Source organism: Aphidius gifuensis, linkage group LG4, assembly GCF_014905175.1.
Source record: "Aphidius gifuensis isolate YNYX2018 linkage group LG4, ASM1490517v1, whole genome shotgun sequence".
Lineage (NCBI taxonomy): Eukaryota > Metazoa > Arthropoda > Insecta > Hymenoptera > Braconidae > Aphidius > Aphidius gifuensis.
The window spans coordinates 16,499,095-16,518,884 of NC_057791.1; the positions used below are offsets into that span (position 1 = coordinate 16,499,095).

General features: G+C 24.5%; 2 protein-coding genes across 5 annotated transcripts; one reads left to right on the top strand and one right to left on the bottom strand.

The window, feature by feature from the left end:
* Positions 1 to 742: 742 nt before the first annotated feature.
* LOC122855297 (solute carrier organic anion transporter family member 74D) lies at positions 743 to 4,473 on the top strand. The gene is made up of 7 exons (XM_044156555.1): positions 743 to 1,470; positions 1,618 to 1,727; positions 1,902 to 2,356; positions 2,425 to 3,172; positions 3,312 to 3,660; positions 3,751 to 3,852; positions 3,925 to 4,473. Exons 1-7 carry the CDS (start codon positions 1,128 to 1,130, stop codon positions 4,044 to 4,046), a joined length of 2,229 nt encoding a protein of 742 aa, XP_044012490.1. The 5' UTR covers positions 743 to 1,127; the 3' UTR covers positions 4,047 to 4,473.
* On the bottom strand, positions 4,206 to 19,571 carry LOC122855296 (solute carrier organic anion transporter family member 1A5-like). 4 transcript variants are annotated; one of them, XM_044156550.1, is made up of 9 exons: positions 19,495 to 19,571; positions 7,626 to 7,904; positions 7,355 to 7,567; positions 7,033 to 7,294; positions 6,825 to 6,969; positions 6,468 to 6,768; positions 6,216 to 6,408; positions 5,887 to 6,148; positions 4,455 to 5,806 (listed from the first exon to the last, which is right to left on the bottom strand). In XM_044156550.1, the coding sequence occupies exons 2-9, from the start codon at positions 7,888 to 7,890 to the stop codon at positions 4,469 to 4,471; spliced, it is 2,979 nt and encodes a 992-aa protein (XP_044012485.1). In that variant the 5' UTR covers positions 7,891 to 7,904; positions 19,495 to 19,571; the 3' UTR covers positions 4,455 to 4,468. The 4 variants fall into 4 exon arrangements, with proteins under 4 accessions (XP_044012487.1, XP_044012485.1, XP_044012489.1 ...); XM_044156554.1 differs by lacking the exon at positions 19,495 to 19,571 and having other exon boundaries at positions 4,455 to 4,632; positions 4,702 to 5,806; positions 7,626 to 8,206; XM_044156552.1 differs by lacking the exon at positions 19,495 to 19,571 and having other exon boundaries at positions 4,206 to 5,806; positions 7,626 to 8,242.
* Between the last annotated feature and the right edge of the window lie 219 nt (positions 19,572 to 19,790).

Below are 19,790 nucleotides of genomic sequence, written 5' to 3' on the forward strand. Positions count from 1 at the left end.
GCTTATGATTTTACCTTATCATTTACACGCTCTTCCGTCTTTGCATATAAATTTATTTTTTTTTTTTCACAAAATAAATACTTAATACTAATTAATAAAACAAATATAAAAAAATTTTAATTTTTTATCAATTAATATATTTACAATTTTAAATAAATATTTTCCATTAAAATTAATTTTTTTTATTAATTTAAATTTAATTATTTATTATAAAATTAATAAATAATATTCATTTAATTTTTTTTTTTTTTTTTTACTGACGTATAAATTTGTACTTTAATCATATAATAACACTGACAATGTTGAGGTACATTGTACAACTCATATTGCCACATTAAAGCATTCAAATATAAAATTTTTTTAAATTATAAAAAAAAATATATTTTTATTTATTTTATTACTATTTATATATATATTTTTATTATTATTATTAATTACAATTTTTTATCAATTAATTTTTGTTATAAATAATTTTTTAAAATTTATTTTCTATGAGTTATCATTTCTATGATAAAATTTAATTTGTTTTTTCGAAAAAATTTATAAATAAATAAAATTGATTGTCACTTTATATATTTATTTAATATTTTATTTTTTTTTCTTTTAGATGATAATCTTTATTTAAATCTTTCGACTGTCCTATCAGTAGAAAAAAAAAAAATAAAAAAAGTATTTCTTATTCTTCTGATAGGCTTGACGTTTTTTTAAGTAAAAATTACAAGTGGGGATTTGAATTTACAAAGTGTATATGTCATTTATATCACCGATAGTTGGTTGATTAAAATATACATTCATACAATATACATTGTGTAAAAAAAAAAAGCTACTTGTATTATATCCCAGTCGGTAAAAAATGTCTTTGCAGTAATCAAAATTACACGCGCCTGTTACAACGTAGTCGTTGATGATCGTCTAAGGTCGTTTATTAAACACTTGAAATTTCAAAATTTTCTTAACATTTTAATTAAAATTTTTATTATTATAATTTAATTGAATAATATACAAAATTATTTTCATAAATTTTATCAATTAAATAAACAACGTGGCAATGTATAAACACAATAAATTAAATTAAATAATTATCAATATAAATTTAAAAAAAAAGAAACATTAAATAAAATTTAAAAATGAATAACACAAGTGATGATACTTGTCCTGATAAAAATGGTACAGAGACAAAATTATTATTAGATCCAACTAAAAATATTATAATAAATCAGCCAAAATGTTTAACAAGTACATCAAAAATTCGTAATGTTGATGATGTATTTAAAGAAATTGGATTAACAAGTGAAGTTGAATGTGGTATATGGTGTTTTCGTGGACGTAATTTACAAAAATTTGCAAATAAAAAAGCTTATGTTTTTTTATATGGTGTTTTGGGTTGTATATTTTCAGCAAGTTATGCTTATTTTAATGGTACAATTACAACACTTGAAAAAAGATTTAAAATACCATCAAAAACAACTGGTAATTATTTTTTAATTAAAATGTAAAAATTATTTTTTTATATAAAAAATAAGAGATTAAATAAAAAAAAAATTCATGTAAAATAATACGTTTATATCTTGTTGATTATTTAATATTTTTATTAAAATTGTATGTACTTGTTTCTAGGTCTCATTACAGTTGGTAACGACATCTCTCAGCTACTTGTATCTGTTGTTTTATCATATTACGCTGGTAGAGGACACAGGCCTAGATGGATTGCCGTCGGAATATACACAGTAATTTTTTTTTATTATATTTTTAAATTATAAATATATTTAATATTTTATCTACTTGAAAATTATTTATCAATAAATTAATTTACTTTGTAAATAATAGCTAGACATAAAATAAATATAATTTTATCAATAGAAAAATAATTTATAATTTTTTTTTTTTCTTATTTTTATTAGGTTGTATTATTTTGTTGTTTAACAATGCTTCCACATTTTCTTTATGGACCTGGTGAAGATGCATTATTATTAACAAAAGAATACGGTGAAAATATACCAAATATAATAAATTCAACAACATTATTTACATCAATAATGTATAAAGAACGTAAATTTTTATGTTTATCTAAAGAAAATAGTACAAATCATTGTGAAGAATCAAGTGGTAATTTTGCACCACAAGTATTATTATTTGTTGCACAATTTGTATCTGGTATTGGTGGATCATTGTATTATACACTTGGTGTATCATATATGGATGATAATATACAAAGATCAAAAACACCAGCATTAATTAGTTTTTCATATTTTTTAAGAATGTTAGGACCAGCAATTGGCTATGGTCTTGCATCATTTGCATTAAAATTTTATATAAGTCCATCATTAACACCAACAATAAGTACAACAGATCCAAGGTAAACAAAAAAATATACAAAATTATTAATCATATTTTTTTTTTTCTAATAAATAAACCAATTTTTAGATGGCTTGGTGCTTGGTGGATGGGTTGGATAATCCTAGCAATATTATTATTTTTATTTGCAAGTATAATTGCATTATTTCCAAAAACATTACCACGTGCACGTGCAAGAAGAATATTAGCACTTGAACGTATTAAAACACTTAAAAATAATATAAAAAATAATGAAAAAAATTTAATTGATAATAATAATGATGCTGATAATGTTGTTGATGATGATATTGATATTGATGATGATGATCATAAGCCAGCTTCATGGTCTGATATGATGAGTACATTTAAACGTTTATTAACAAATTGTACATTGATGTGTAATAATTTAGCAACAGTATTTTATTTTTTGGGATATATGCCATATTGGATATTTATGCCAAAATATATTGAAACACAATATAAACAATCAGCATCTGTATCATCATTAATAACTGGTACTGTTGGTTTAATATTTAGTGCATTTGGTATTTTATTATCTGGTATGATTATATCAAAATACAAACCAAGAGCAAGATATTTAGCTGGTTGGAATATTATTGTTGGTATTGTATCTGTTATGGGTATGATATCATATGCATATCTTGGTTGTCCAGAAAATGATATACAAGTTATGAATATGCATCCAGATAATGAATTAGAAAAACAATTAACATGTAATGATAATTGTTATTGTGATTATGTTACATATAATCCTGTTTGTTCTGATGATGGTAGAACATTTATTTCTGCATGTCATGCTGGATGTCAAAATGTTACAGTATGTTATTTTATTATTAAATTTTCTTTATCTTTAAATTATTTACTCAATATAAAAAATAAATAATATATTTATTATCTTTAATTGGCGCCAGCTGATAAAATAATAACACGCATTTTTTTTTTTTTTTACTTTTTAGATAAATCAAGATGGTACTAAAAAATATACTGATTGCAATTGTGTTAAATCAATTAATAATCCATTTTTAAATTTACAAAATAATAATAATTTATTATCATCATCAAATGATAGAGGTGGTTCAGCAATATCTGGTCCATGTCCAGTTGATTGTTTAAATAAATTTTGGATATTTTTAGCTGTTGTTTGTATGTTAAAATTTACTGGTGCAACTGGAAGAGCATCAAATTTTTTAGTATCAGTTAGATGTGTTGAAGAAAAAGATAAAACAGTTGCAATGGGTTTTGGATTGATGATTATGAGTTTATTTGCATTTATACCATCACCAATATTATTTGGTTTTATTCTTGGTAATTAATTTATTATTAAATTTATTATTTTTATAGCTTATTGTCATAAATTTAGTTTAATATTTTAATGGCTATGTTTTCGTGTTTTAGACAAGACTTGTTTGGTTTGGGGTAAAACATGCAGTGGTACTGGTAATTGCTGGTTATATAATGGCAAAGCATTGAGATACTTGCTTAATTTTACGGCCGCAAGTAAGTCTTATTATATATAATTTTAACATGTAATATTAATAAATATTTTTGATAATTTATTTTTTATTAAAGGTTTTGTCACGATTGGTACACTTTTCGATATGGGAGTTTGGTATTTCGTCAAAGACGTTAAAATATTCGACGAAGAAATTGAATTGAAAAATAAGAAAAATGATAATAATGAAGATGATTAATTTTAAGATTAAAAATAACAATTATTTATAAATAATATATTTTCATTTTTAAATTTTAGTCTAGTCAATCATACGGAAAAAAAAAATCATTAATTTTCTTTTTTTTCTTTTGAAATTATTAGCTGGATTTTTTAATAGGGAAAAACATTAGAAATTTCGTTTTTTTTTTTCTTTTTTTTTAATAATAATACTGTTAAGTTTTAAAAAAAAAAAAAGTAGCTTATGTGATACGATTAAAAATTCTTAAAAATATAAATAAAAATTTTATCAAAAAAAATTTCATAATCATAAAAAATATATAATTAATAAATTGTTATTGATAAAAATTGTCGAAAAAAAAAAAAAGTTATATTATTATTTAGTTGTAATAAATTTATATATAAAAATGATTAAAAAAAAATTTTTCTGTTAATATGTAATTTTTAAAGAGCTGTTGAAAATGTTGGTTTTTTAACTTTTGTTAATTTTGATTTGCTTGTTGATGCAATTGAATTTGAAGTTTCTGATCCTGAATAATCTAATGCTGGTGTTGATGTTTTCGATTCAGTTGTAATTTTCTGTAAATCCGAAGCAAATGATCCAAAACCTGAGGATGTATGCCCAATTGGTGAAACAGTTCGTTGATTTATTGTATCATCATTTATTAAAAAATTACCTTTATCAATTTGTTGATAATTTTCTTCTTTATTACGTAATTTTTTTGGTATAATTATATCAGAATTACTTTTCGAATTTATTGTTTGTAAATTATAATTAATAATTGGTATGCCAATTTCATTAAAATCACCAGTATATGGTCTATCTTTTTTTTTATTATCCCATTTTGTAAATTCAATGTCATTTGTTTTTGAAAAACCAGCAATTGTATTATTTGTTACTGGATTATCAATTGATGCTAATTTCGATATTGATTGTTTATGATAATCATTTCGATGACGTGATCCAGGACTTGAATCAGATGTTTCACTATCAGAATTAATTTCAAGACGTTTATATGATATTGTCATTAATGACATTGGTCCACGTTTATTATTTATATGATCATCATCATCAGTATCATCAGTATAACTACTTTGTGCAATTTTATCAACTGATTTTGTACTTGTTGTACGTGGATTACCAGGACCAACTGGTCCATATTTAAGTGGACCATTTGTTTTAACAGTATAATCACTTGATGTACCTGGTTCTTCTGTCATTAATATTGTTTCATTGTTTTTACGTATGTTACTTGTAACAGCAGCAAGTTCAGCAACAAATGCTGAACTATCACTTGCTACATGTCGTTCAGTTGTATCATCATCCTCATCATCATCATCAGCTACATTTCCATTGTTATTATTAGAATTAATTGTTTCATTTGTCAAAGGTGTAAATATTTGTTCTGTTCTTTCATTTAAATCAGCTGTATCAAATTGAATTTCACGATAAATTCTTAATCTTTGACATATAAAAAATATTGCCAGTTCAAAAATAAAACTAATAAGCAAAAATAAAGTTGTTATATATGCCAAATATGCACCAAGATCAATTGAATCATACAGATGACATAAACTTGGTGAATTACCATGATAAATACATGTTGAATTTGCAACTTTCCAGTACAACATTTTTCCTGGTACATAAACAAATATCGAAACAAGAGATATCCATAAACCAATTGCAAGTGATTTGTCTTGAAGGTAGGTTGATCTTAGACCAATTAAAAGTGATGATACTGCACAAGATGCAATTAACATGTATGCCAATATTGTGCTTATCTAAAAAATATATAATTAAAATATAAATTGATATTTGTATGAAAAAAAAAACATAATTTTATATTAATTTAAAAAAAAACCTCAAAAACAATCCATCCAATTTGACATTTAGTTGATACACATGGTCCTTGTGTTGCTTCATTACCAAGTAGTCCAGTTATTTCTTCAATACAATTACATCCTGTAAATATTTTTTTATTACCAGTATTTTTAATTCCCGTACATCCAGCATGACATGGCGTATAAAAAACAATTGAATAATCTTTATTACAAACTGGCTGGAAGTTAGCATCACGTGAACAACGACAATCTTTGTTGCAATATCTCAGTAATGATGATACTCTATTAGTAAATATAAATAAAATTAATAGTAATAAGTTGCTTATGATTAAATTAATATTAAACTTACGAGCCAGATGAATTTGAACCGACAATTGATGTTTTATTACACGTTACAAATGCAAGATAAAAAATTATTAATGATGCAATTATTAATGCTCCAATATTATAACAAACTAGCCATTTTGCACGTGGTCGTAATTTCGAAATTATTAGTCCAGATAGTATAACAGTTATCGAAATTAAAATTGGTCTTGATAATCCTAAAAAAAAAAAATTATATTAAAAACAAGAATATAATTTTTAAATTGTTTTTACTTACTGCTGATTGTTCTTGATATTAATGGATCACCAAAAGCTAAAAATAGTCCAGATGGTCTTGGTGCATAAAATCTTGATTCAAGTATAATATCTTCAGTGTCCAAAAAATTAATAATTCCAGTAATACAAAATATAGATGAAAATATACTACATAATAATATTTTATTTTTAAATAAACGTAACATTGATGGAAGATATTTAGTATCACCAACATTTTTAGCATCTGATATTGTTGATTCAGACAGGGGGCTTGTTCTACCACCTGGTGAATCAAGAATTGATGCAGCTGCTTGTTCAACAACCTGTAAATATTTATTATTTAATATTTTATAAAATTTAAAATTTGGAATATAATTACTTCTGATGGTAGTCGACGAGGAAACCAAGACATAGGTAAACCAGGAAGTGCTAAAAGAACAGCTAGTATTGGCCAACCAAGCCACCATGCACCATTATTTTCTTGGTAAGATTCAATAGCTTTACTCAAATTGTCTGCATCAATTCTTCAAAAATTAAATGAATAATTAACAAATGAATTTATAAATTACAGTGTTTTGTAAATTTACCTGAGACATGCCCATCCAAGAATGTAGCCAAATAATATTCCCATTATTCTAAATGCAATAATAAAACCAAGTGGAATTGGTACATGTCGTTTTCTTGTGTTGTCATCAAGATAAGATATTCCAAGTGAATAAAATCCAACATTTCCCATACAGCTAACAACTTGTGATAATATTACAATACCAAGTACAAAATATGATGAATCTATTTCGACATTTACTAATCTTGCTAGACCTGATTTCGAGCAAAGTTCAGGATTATCATCTAAAAATTTAAGTATATATTTATTTACTGTCTTTCTTCTTTTTAAATGATAAAATTTACCAGCAAATAGTGAAAGATGAGTGACATTATTTGTTCCCTCAATTACTTTTGATGATGAATTAATATGAGGAATAACGAGAAATAAATAACCAACACTTTGAATTAATACAAGTGCTCCAATCCATGCAGCACGATGTATACGATCACCCCAGTATGATACTGGTAAAGCCAATATAAATGGAAATAATCCATTATTAATAATTGTTAACCATTCTGTAAATTAAAATTATAAATGTATATTTATTTAAATTTGAAATTATAATTTATTTACCAATTGTATTTGGATGTAGCTGAAATTTTCTAGCAATTGTTGAACTTGTAACATAAAAATATTCTTGTCCAGCTGATTGTATAAAACCAATCCAACATAAAAGTATTATAAATAATTTTCTTGTTGCATATTTTGCTAATTTTTTACATGGTAATTGTCCACAGCCACAATCAAGTGATTCTGGATCTGGTATTGGATTTGCTGGGCCACTTGGTCCACCTTCAATTTCTTCTGATCTCATTACTTCACGTGGTCCAAGTGTCATTATAACTCAGTTCACTAATTAACACACAAATTAGTTAAAAAATTTACAAAAAAAACTAACAGGTATTTTTTAATCACTGGTGACGCCTAAATTTTTCGAGATTATAAGAATGATATCACTATATGACTCATCATGAAAATATTAACAAAATACTTTACAACTTTTAATGATTAATATGTTTCTTTTTGTTTTTAAATTAATTATAAGAAATCTTTGAAGAAATGTGATTTGATTAGATAGCTTTTAATTTATTTCAATTTTTTTAGTTGATGTAATTTATTTAACACCAGGTCAATCATCAATGCCACAAATTTAACGACTGATTTAGTCACCGTTTGCGGTAAAACTCGACTGTCTTATCTCTTCAACTCGACGTGTTCTAGATTACGAAATAAGAGAGAGATATAAAACACTAGATAAAGATATAAAATAAATATAAAATCTTGACAATTTTTTTTTTAGTTTTATCAGTTGTGTGTCATCAACCGAGAATCATATCATATTTAAAAAATTAAAAAAAAAAATAACTCTATGTTTTTTAAGGTAAGTAAATATTTACGCTTAAAACTGTAAAATATAATTACACAAAAATACGTAAGACAAATAAAAAAAAATAAAAAAAAGATATTATTTTTCTTTGAGCCTACTTAAGTCATAAGAAAATGACGAATGTCAATTAGCATATGAAAAGCCCTGGCTCGTTGGACTCTTCATCAACTTCTTCTTTAGCAAACCTCTTTTATTTTTTAAATATTTTTCATCTTACCAATTTTTGTTGAAACGCTTGGAAAGACAATCACGTTTTTGAATATTAAAGACAAGATTACAAGCTTAGCACAGTTAATGTATAAAAAAAAAAAATATAAAAAATATAATCTCTAATTTGATAAAATATATATGTAATGTAATTGATCAGAGTTCATATAGTAACTTGTAACTTTTACATTGGCATTTAATTAGTTAAGTAAAACGGTCAATGTATACAAAATTTTCTTTGATGTCAGTTAATTTACTAATAACCCAAGCGTGCAAATGCACAACTCAATGAAATATCTGTTTATATTGGACACAGCTATCGTCCTTTAAATATTTGTCTCTACAAAATATATAGTCCACATAATAAAATACATATAAACCCTACTCAAAATGTATATAATTTACTTGAATTTAAAATTTAATTTATAAAATCATAAATAAATTTAAAAAACAAAAAATTTCTTATTAAAAAAAAAATAAAATCAATGCTTAAAAAATATATTTAATATTTTATATTATTTTAAATTTAAATAAAAATAAAAAATAAATATATTTAAAAAAGGGGTTGTTATAGACAAATGGATTTTAGGATTATATTGAATTATGCGTCTGATGATAATGATGAGAGAGAAACAAAAAAATAAAATAAAAAATTGTCATGAGGAATGAGAAAGTCCACGTGCCCTCGTAACACTTAATTTTTCTTTTCGATTTTTTAATCTCTTGGTAAATATCGTCACCAAGCTTTTTTACTCCCTTGTTATATGTAAAAAAAAAAAAAATTTAAAAAGAAAAAAAAAAACAAAAGTAGAAAAAAAAATTAAAGGTTTTCGCTTCGCTTCGACCTCACGAATATATCTAAGCACTTTGTGGGGGGGACAAGTGAAAGGGGGGTTGAAGAGGTGGATAGGGGGTTGGACATCGTAACCAACTGTATATATACGCTATCAAAGAAGAACCCATTTAAAAACCTCATCAATGCTTAAGCCCCCGCGAGGCGCTCTCGTAAGAAACTAATCCCTTCTATTTTACGCTAAGGGAGTGTCTTACTTTTTTTTTTTTTTTTTATAAAATTATGATTTTATTATTTTTTTTTTGTTAAAGAAACATTGTTTATACTTTTTTTTTTTTTTCAAATAATAATTCAAATATTTACTATTTTTATTTAATTTTTTTGTTAAATTATATATAAAAATTTGAATAAAATTAATTTTTTTTTTTAATGAAAAATTATTTATATTTTTTTGATTTATATTTTAGCAATATTAACAATATAAAAGTTCAATTGATGGTTAATTTTTTTCAGAATGATTTTTTTAATTTAAAAAATTTTTTGTCAGTAGTATAGGTCAATATGCAGGTGGACATTGTGAAGAGCTTTTGAACATTTTCATTCGGCAAACAAGCTGCTTGACCGTCAGTTGGTCTCAAGTGTTTAAACAATATTTATAATTAAATTAATCTCCGAATTTATACGCGCAGAGCGAAATGGATAAAGAGTAATGTTGAAAAAAAGAAAAAAAAAATTTCTAATGATAATTAATAAATGAGAATGAGCTTTTAAAAAAATAAAGAGAGATTATATTTATAAAATTTTTAAATAGAGTAAAAAATAATAAATAAATCTTGGATAATTAGCATGACAATGGACAAGAAAAAGTAAAAAAAAAAAAGTTAACGACAGTCTTCTTTTTCAAGAGATGATGATGGAAGAGAACAAGACTGTGTAAAAAGCGCTTATTCCCCTTTTGCAATATAGAATCAATGCAAAGCACGACCTCTCTTCTCTTGAGGATTACAAGTCTTTTATGATTCGTGGATCTTGATGAATTGACGCAACTTATTCTCTTTATACAAGGTAAATCCTCAAGAGACATTCATTCAAAACACATCAAATCATTTCATTATAAATATCATAATAATATTCATTAATATCATGTACATTTTTTTTTATCAGTGAATATACAATTTATTTATTTTTTTATTCAATAAAAAGATGGTATATTTTATTTTTCAGCACAAACGATTTGTCAATATATTTTTTAAATATAAAAAATAAATACCATGATGTATCTAGCCAAGTGAAACTGCCAATGAAACTCATCTCAGGTTGAAGTAATACGAACATTTTTTTGATGTGCATCCTTTTTTTAAAAGTATATGAAAAATAAAAATAAAAAAATAAACAGATTGAAAGTTCAATGAGAGTTGAGAGATGGTTAAAAGGAAGACTTCAAGAATATTTCAAATAAAAAATTTTTAAAATCAACACTCGATATATAATATAAGTTTAGTTTATTTATTTTTATTTTTTATTTTTTTTTTTTTTGTATCTAGGCACATGTACATTGAAGAAAAAAATTTATTCAAAAGAAATTTTTTATTTTTTTATGATGGAATTTTTGTAGAAATTATTCAATTGGAAAATGTAAAAAAAAAAATCATTATAAAAAAAAAAAAAAAATTATAATAAATTTATATATTAGATAAGTTATAACACGCATCATTAATTTATTGTTTTTTTATTTTTTTTCTATTATAAATGAATTAGATTTTTCATAGATAATAAGAGAGGGAGGAAGAGAGGGTTCATGGATACACCTGAAATACATACAAAATAAATAGATACTTAGATAGATATAAAATATTATATTAGAAAAAAATAAGACAAGTATATAATACATTTAAGAGAATTGAGATTAATTAATTTTTTTTATTTAATATCGACACACAAAGACATACATGTATAAGAAGAAAAAATTAATGAGATTAATAAATTTACTTTCATTTCAATAAGTGAATCATGATAATAATATTTTCTCAATAAACAATAATGTATATTGTATGATTATAATCAAGTATACATGTAGTTGGTTGATTTTTATTTATTATAAATAATTATAAATTGAAATAACAACATTTTTTTTTTTAGTCTTACTGTAACATTGTGCTTGATAAGTGTTTAAAATATTAAATCATGTGCAGTAATTTTATTTGTGAATATTGTGCAGAAAAATATAATTTGTGCTATGTGCAAAATTATTGTTGATAAAATTTTTAAAATTAATTCGAAGCCTGTAGTCAACATATTGGAGGACAATTTTCACAATATTTTCTGCATTTTTTGACAGTTTTATTATGTTTAACAGGATGTTCTTTGACGTGAAGCTTTTGGTTATTAAATGAGTAAATGTTAATATTTTCTTGATTTTCGATATTTTTAGCAAGTTTTGAAGCTGTAGTTTCGCATACAATATCACAATTTTCACATAGTAATTTACAATTGGTCTCGGGTTGTTGTTTCAGTACAGAGGTGGTTTCTGTATCGTAGTGCAAAGCAGTAAGATTACTGAGATTAATTTTTTCAAGAATAATAGATATCTTTGGATTATTGTAATAATACAAATCTGTTATATTCGAATTATTAAAAGCATCGTCTTCAATCGTTTGGATGTTATTATTTGATAAATATAAATTATCACATCTAAGACCATCAAAAGTATTTTTTTTAATAATACTTAATTGATTAACTTCCAAAATTATTTCAGTCAAATTTGGATTCATCAATGCAAACGAGGTAGCTTCAATTTCTTGAATTCTATTAAATTGCAAAAAAAGACTTTTTAATTTTCTTAAATGATGAAATATATTTTTGCTAATAAAATTTATTTGATTATGAGCCAATGAAAGTATTTCAAGATTAGTTAAACCATAAAATGCATTAGCCTCAATTGTTGCTAAATTTGTGTAAGTTATAAATAAAACATTTAATAATGCCACACACTTAAATGATTCCTTTTTGATTTGATGAATTGCACCGCCATTATACCAAAGTTTTTTGATTTCAAAAGAGCCATTATTTTTACATCGATCATTACAAATATTTATATTATCATGATTAATAATTTCCAACGTAAATAATGATGGAACATCAGTAAATATATTGCAAAGTGGTACTTTTGTTTCATCGAATGATAACCTGAGAACTTCCAATGATTGAAGATCTCTAAAAATATGAGAATCCAATTGAACAACGCTATTTATAAAATGAAGATTTTTCAAGTTTTTCATATAACTAAATGCATATGTTGCAATCTTTAATTTCTTAACATAGGATTTTATTGATAATTCATTCTCTATTGTTGAATTTATAAATGCAAATTGTCCGATAGATTGAATACAGCCAATATCAAGCTCAAATTTTTTAATTGGAACAGATCGATTCGTATTCTCAACAGAATTTAATATACCGTTTTTATCTACACAAATTCTAAGCTCAGGTAGGCTATTAGGATGAATACAAGTCGGTGATTTATAAAAACAACTATTCAATTGTTGGCTTTGATTTGCCATAATTTTATATGGATTGTTGTCTTCAGATTCAGTTGTGTTGTATAGAAATATATGGGTCCTCTTCTTTGTATAATCTTCAGCATTACTTGTCAGTACAATTTCGTTTGATGATACAATAATGTCTTTCCATGATGCGTGACGAATTAAACCATAAAACGAATAAATTAACTTGTTTTCATTTATATCTATTAATACCATATTTTCATTTGAACTTAAAGCCTTCCATGCATTTTCGATTTTACTATAAAAACGTGTTACGTAAAAATTATTTATAACGAGTACACTCACTTGCTTTAAATTATAGAAAATATGAGAGGGTATGTGAGTTAAATATTTATTTCCTGTTAATGATAAAGACTTTAAATTTTTTAAGCCGATAAATGCATTGACCTCAATTGATATCAAATTTGTATATCTTATTGCGAAATCCTGGATATCTATACATTTAAAAGCATTAGCCTGTATTTCTGTGAAAATACCCCCAAGATATTCAAGATTTATCAACTTGAATTTATTATTAGAACACTTTTCATCACAGATATTAATTTTATCATTATTAACAATTGTTAAATATTTTATATTTATCAACTCTGGCAATGATTGACATAATAAATAATTTGTTTCGTTGACTTTTGATGTCAAGGATCTCAATGAAGTAAGTTTTTTAAATATATTTTTCTTCAATAAAATTGATGATCCATGAAATTCAAGTATTTCAAGTTTTGGTAAATATAAGGCCAGTGGTTTGATATCAATCTGATTTTTTTCTTCTGATTTTATCACCAATTCTTTCATTGATAAATTGTAAAATGTATATTCTTCAATTGATGTTATATTTTTTGATATTTCAAGTGTTGATATTGATAAATTATTTCGTTTTGTGTTATTAGATTTTATTTCTCTGACTAGCATTAAACTACCTTCTTTATCACAAATTTTAAAATTTTCATCTTTTGATACTGTACAGTCAGCATTTACTGGAATTTTTATAACAATATTAGAACCAAGACCAGAAATAATCGTATATATACTCATTTCCAAATAAAAATCATCAAATTGAAGTGAAGGATTGCCAAAAAGTAACAGGTTTAAAATCTTTGAATCAACAAATGAATACCTCTCAATTTCTAAAATATTGTTTGAGGATAAATTTAGAACTTCAGATTGGACACCATAAAATGTATCAGTTGTAATATTGGTCAATTTATTCAAGCTCAAATCGATAGATATAAAATGATTTATTTTTGAATCAAATGCCTCAGCTTCAATAACCTCTATTGAATTATTATGCAAATCAAGTTCAATTGAATTAACAAAATTATTAAAAATACCTGCAGATATTTTTTTAAATTTTTTATTCATTGTTAATACCAATTTTTCTAATTTTTCAAGACCATCAAATGTTCCTCTCTCAATCACTGTCAAATGAGTGTGACTTATCGTTAAAACAATAATATTATTCAAACAAGTAAACGAATTATTTTTCAGGGCTGCAATTCGACCAAATGAATAATAAAGTCTTTTAATTGCTGGTAGATTATGAATTTGACCGTCATTTTCACGACAAATAGTTATTTCCCACGCACGTAATATCTCTAATTCTGTTAAATTTTTCAGATTAGGTATAAATTTATTTAAACGTATCTCGCTTTCATCAGTTTCTATTTTCAACGATTGTAGTGATGTTAACTTTGCAAATGCATCATTTCTCAATACAACTCTTCCCTTATTAATATTTAGAACAGTCAAATTATCCAAACCATTAAATGCATTTGGATTTAAATGTAATAAATCGTGATTAAAATTTAGTGTTAAATTTTCAATTTGTAGAGAATGGTTAAATGCATTGTCAGATATTTCGACAATTATTTCATCAGTTATTACAGTAGTATTGAATGGATTATTAATAACAGGCTTTTTACTTGTGACTGCAGTTAGAACGTCGTCGTTTCTACAATATGTATAGAAATCATCTTCGAGAGGGCGACAAACTAAATCAGGATCCTCGGTTGAAAAAGTTTTCGAAAAAAAAGTTGTTATCAGCAATATCACCAACAATACACTTATCTTCATTTTCATTATAAAGCTCGCTAATCAGTTTTATAATAACAAAATGATATTTCGAATTTTTTTTCGTATTTGTTATATAATAATTGACGTGGCAAAATAAAAAAAAACTGGTAACATATGTTTCCATACGCTGATATTTCACAAATGACTGACTATTTTCACCAGAGCTACGTGTCGAATTGTCATTTTATTTCTTTGACTATCATAAAATATTATTATGTACAAGAATTTTATCAGTATTCCAAGCAATAATGTTTTATTATTTAAAAAGATAACAAAATATTCCGGCCTATTTTTACCGAAGAAAAATAAAAAATTATTTAAATAAATGAAATATTATTAATTCTTTTTTTTATATTTAAAACACAACGACTACAAACATCTCAATACTGGAACAAATTTTAAGAGAAAAAAATCTAAAGATAAGTGACACCAACTTGATGCCGGTGAAACTTTGACTGACCAATAGATATTTTCGTCGATACTTTGATACCTTGACGAGAGAACAAACTTGCTTGAAATTTATTGAGTGATAATATTTTATTTCCAATATTAACAACTCTGTCATTAACCCAAAATTCAGATGTTATTTTTATTCATGGGCTGATGCTTTGCGTTTTAATCATCTACTATTGATTAAGACTATTTTTATTATTTGATAATTGAAAAAAAAAAAAAAAACTTCTATTTTTACCAGTAAATTTTATTTTTTATTTTTTTGATAACAAATATTATACAAAGCATCGTATATTGAACGATTTTTTTTTTAAATTGATATTGTATTATAAAAATACAAAAAAAAAAAAATGATAAGTCCAAAATACATTTCAATTAACATAGAGTTGTTTATTTCTTTAGTATTGGTTTACCTACACATAACATATGTGACATGTATAAGAAGAAAAAATTGGTGCGATTAATAGATTTTTTTTCATATCAATATAAGTGAATGATGTTAATAATATTTAATTAATAAACAATAATGTATAATTGATTATGGTAATCAAGTATATACTTGCAGTTGATTATTTTTTATTTATTATAAATAATTACTAATTGAAATAACAATACATTTTTTTTTAAATCTTACTGTTACATTGTGCTTCATAAGTGTTAAAAATATTATATTAAGTGCAGTAATTTTATTTGTGAATATTGTGCAAAAACATATAATTTGTGCTATGTACAATTGTCGTTAATAAAATTCTTTGAAAATAATTAAAAGTCTGTCGTCAACATATCAAAGGACAATTTTCACAATATTTTGTGCATTTTTTTGCAGTTTTATTATGTTTAACAGGTTGTTTATTGATACGAGGTTTTAAATTATCAAATGAGTGAATGTTAATCTTTTCTTGATTTTCGATATTCTTAGCAATTTTCGATGCTGAATTTTCACATATGACATCACAATTTTCACATAGTAATTTACAATTTGTCTTGGGTTGTTGGTTTAGTACAATAATTGTTCCTGCATTTTGCTGTATAGTAGTAAAGTTAGTGAGACGGATTTTTTCAAGAGTAATAGCTATCTTTGGATTATTGAAATAATATAAATCTTCTATATATGAATTATTAAAAGCATCATCTTCAATATTTTGAATGTTATTATTTGATAAATATAAATTTTTACATTTAAGACCATTAAAAGTATTTTTTTTAATGATATTTAATTTATTAAATTCCAAATTTAATTTTGATAAATGTGCATTCATCAATTGAAATGTTGTAACTTCAATTTCTTGAATATTATTATTTTGCAAATAAAGTAATTTTAATTTTTTTAAATGCTGAAAGATATTTTTAGAAATAAAATTTATTTGATTATAAGCCAATGAAAGTATTTCAAGATTAATTAAACCATAAAATGCCTGAGATTCAATTGTTGTTAAATTTGTATCAGTTATAAATAGAAGATTCAATAAAGTTACACATTTAAACGATTCTTTTTCGACTTTATTAATTGCACCGCCATTATACCAAAGTTTTAAAATTTGAAAATGGTAATCATCTTTACATCGACTTTTATTGCAAATACTTATACTGTTATGATTAATAATTTCTAATTTAGATAATGATGGAAGATCTGTCAATACATTGCAAAGTGGTACACTTGTTTCATCAATTGATAATTTTAAAACTTGCAATCTTATGAGATCGTTGAAAATAGAAGGGTTCAATTGAACAACGCTATCTATAAAACGAAGATTTTTTAATCTTCGCATATTAAGAAATGCATTTTTTGCAATCTTTAATTTTTTAACATATGATTTTATTGATAACTCATTCTCTATTGTTGAATTCGTAAATGCAGATGGTCCGATTGTTCCTATACAATCAATGTCAAGTTCAAATTTTTCGATTGAAACAGATTGATCTGTGCTTGTAACAGAAGTCAATATACCGTTTTCATTTATAGAAATGCTATGAGGAGGTAGACTTTTAGAAAAAATACGAATCGGTGATTTATACGAGCAATTATTCAATTGCTGGCTTTGATTTGCCATAATTTTATATGGATCATTATTTTCAGATTCAGTTGTGTTGTATAGAAATATATGAGTCCTCTTCTTTGTATAATCTTCAGCATTACTTGTAAGTAAAATTTCGTTTGATGATACAACAATGTGTATCCATGATGCGTGACAAATTAAACCATCAACCGAATAAATTAACTCGTTTTCATTTAAACTAATTAATACCATATTTTCATTTGAATTTAATGCTTTTAATGCGTTTTCGATTTTACTATCCAAACGTGTTATGTAAAAATCATTTATAACAAGTACATATAATTGCTTTAAATCATTGAAAATATACGAATGTATATGAGTTAAATATTTATTTTCCGTTAATGATAATGATTTTAGATTTTTTAAGCTGATAAATGCATTGACGTCAATTAATATTAAATTTGTATATCTTATTGCTAAATCCTGGATATCTATACATTTAAAAGCATTAGCCTGTATTTCTGTAATATTACCACCAAAATATTCAAGACTTATCAATTTGAAATTATTATTAGAACACTTTTCATCACAAATATTAATTTTATCATGATCAGCAATTGTTAAATATTTTATATTTTTTAACTCTGGCAATAATTGACATAATAAATAATTTTTTTCGTCAACTTTTGATGATAAATAAATCAATGATGTAAGTTTTTTAAATATATTTTTTTCCAATAAAATTGATGATCCATGAAATTCAAGTATTTCAAGCTTTGGTAAATATAATGCCAATGGCTTAATAACAATTTGACTTTTATCTTCTGCTTTTATAATTAATTCTCTAATTGACAAATTATAAAATGTGTATTCTTCAATTGATGTTATATTTTTTGATGTTTCAAGTGTAGATATTAATGAATTATTCCGTTTTATTTCATAAGGTTTTATTTCTCTGACTAGCTTTAAACTACCTTCTTTGTCACAAATTTTAAAATTTTTATCTTCTGATACTGTGCAATCAGCATGTGGTGGACTCTTTATAACAGTATGAGTACTGAGACCAGAAATTATCGTATATATACCGAGATCCACGTAAAAATCGTCAAAGTAAAGTGAAGGATTGCCAAAAAGTAACAGGTTTAAAATCTTTGAATAATCAAACGAATACCTCTCAATTGCTGAAATATTGTTCAGAGATAAATCTAGAATTTCAGATTGGACACCATAAAATGTGAAAGTTGTAATATTTCCCAATTTATTTGAGCTCAAATCGATCGATATAAAATTATTTAATTTTGAATCAAATGCCTCAGTTTCAATAAACTCTATTGAATTATTATGCAAATCAAGTTCAATTGAATTAACAAAATTATTAAAAATACCTACATATATATTTTTTAATTTTTTATTCATTGTTAACACCAATTTTTCCAATTTTCCAAGACCATCAAATGTTCCTTTTTCAATCACTGACAAATGAGTCTTATCTTTAAAACAGTAATATTATTCAAACAATTGATTGAATTTTTTTTCAAGTTTACAATTCGACCAAATGAATAATAAAGTTTTCTAATTGTTGGTATATTTTGAATTTGACCGTCATTCTCACGGCAAATAGTTATTTCCCACGCACGTAATATCTCTAATTCTGTTAAATTTTTCAGATTAGGTATAAATTTATTTAAACGTATCTCACTTTCATCAGCTTCTAATTTCAACGATTGTAATGATGTTAACTTTGCAAATGTATCATTTTGTAATACAACTCTTCCATTATTAATATTCAAAACAGTCAAGTTATCCAAACCATTGAATGCATTTGGATTTAAATGTAATAAATCGTGATTAAAATTTAGTGTTAAATTTTCAATTTGTAAAGAATGGTTAAATGCATTGTCAGATATTTCGAAAATATTTTCATCAGTTATTACAGTAGTATTAAATGAATTATTAATAACAGGCTTCTTACTTGTGACTGCTGTTAGAACGTCGTCGTTTCTACAATATGTATAGAAATCAATTTCGAGAAGGCGACAAACTAAATCAGGATCCTCGGTTGAAATAGTTTTTGAAAAAAAAGTTGTTATCAGCAATATCACCAACAATACACTTATCTTCATTTTCATTATAAAGCTTGTAAATCAATTCGATAATATGAAAATGATATTTTAAAGTTTTTCGTATTTGTTATATAATGATTGACGTGGCAAAATAAAAAAAAAACTGGTAACATATGTTTCGATACACTGATATTTCACAAAAGAC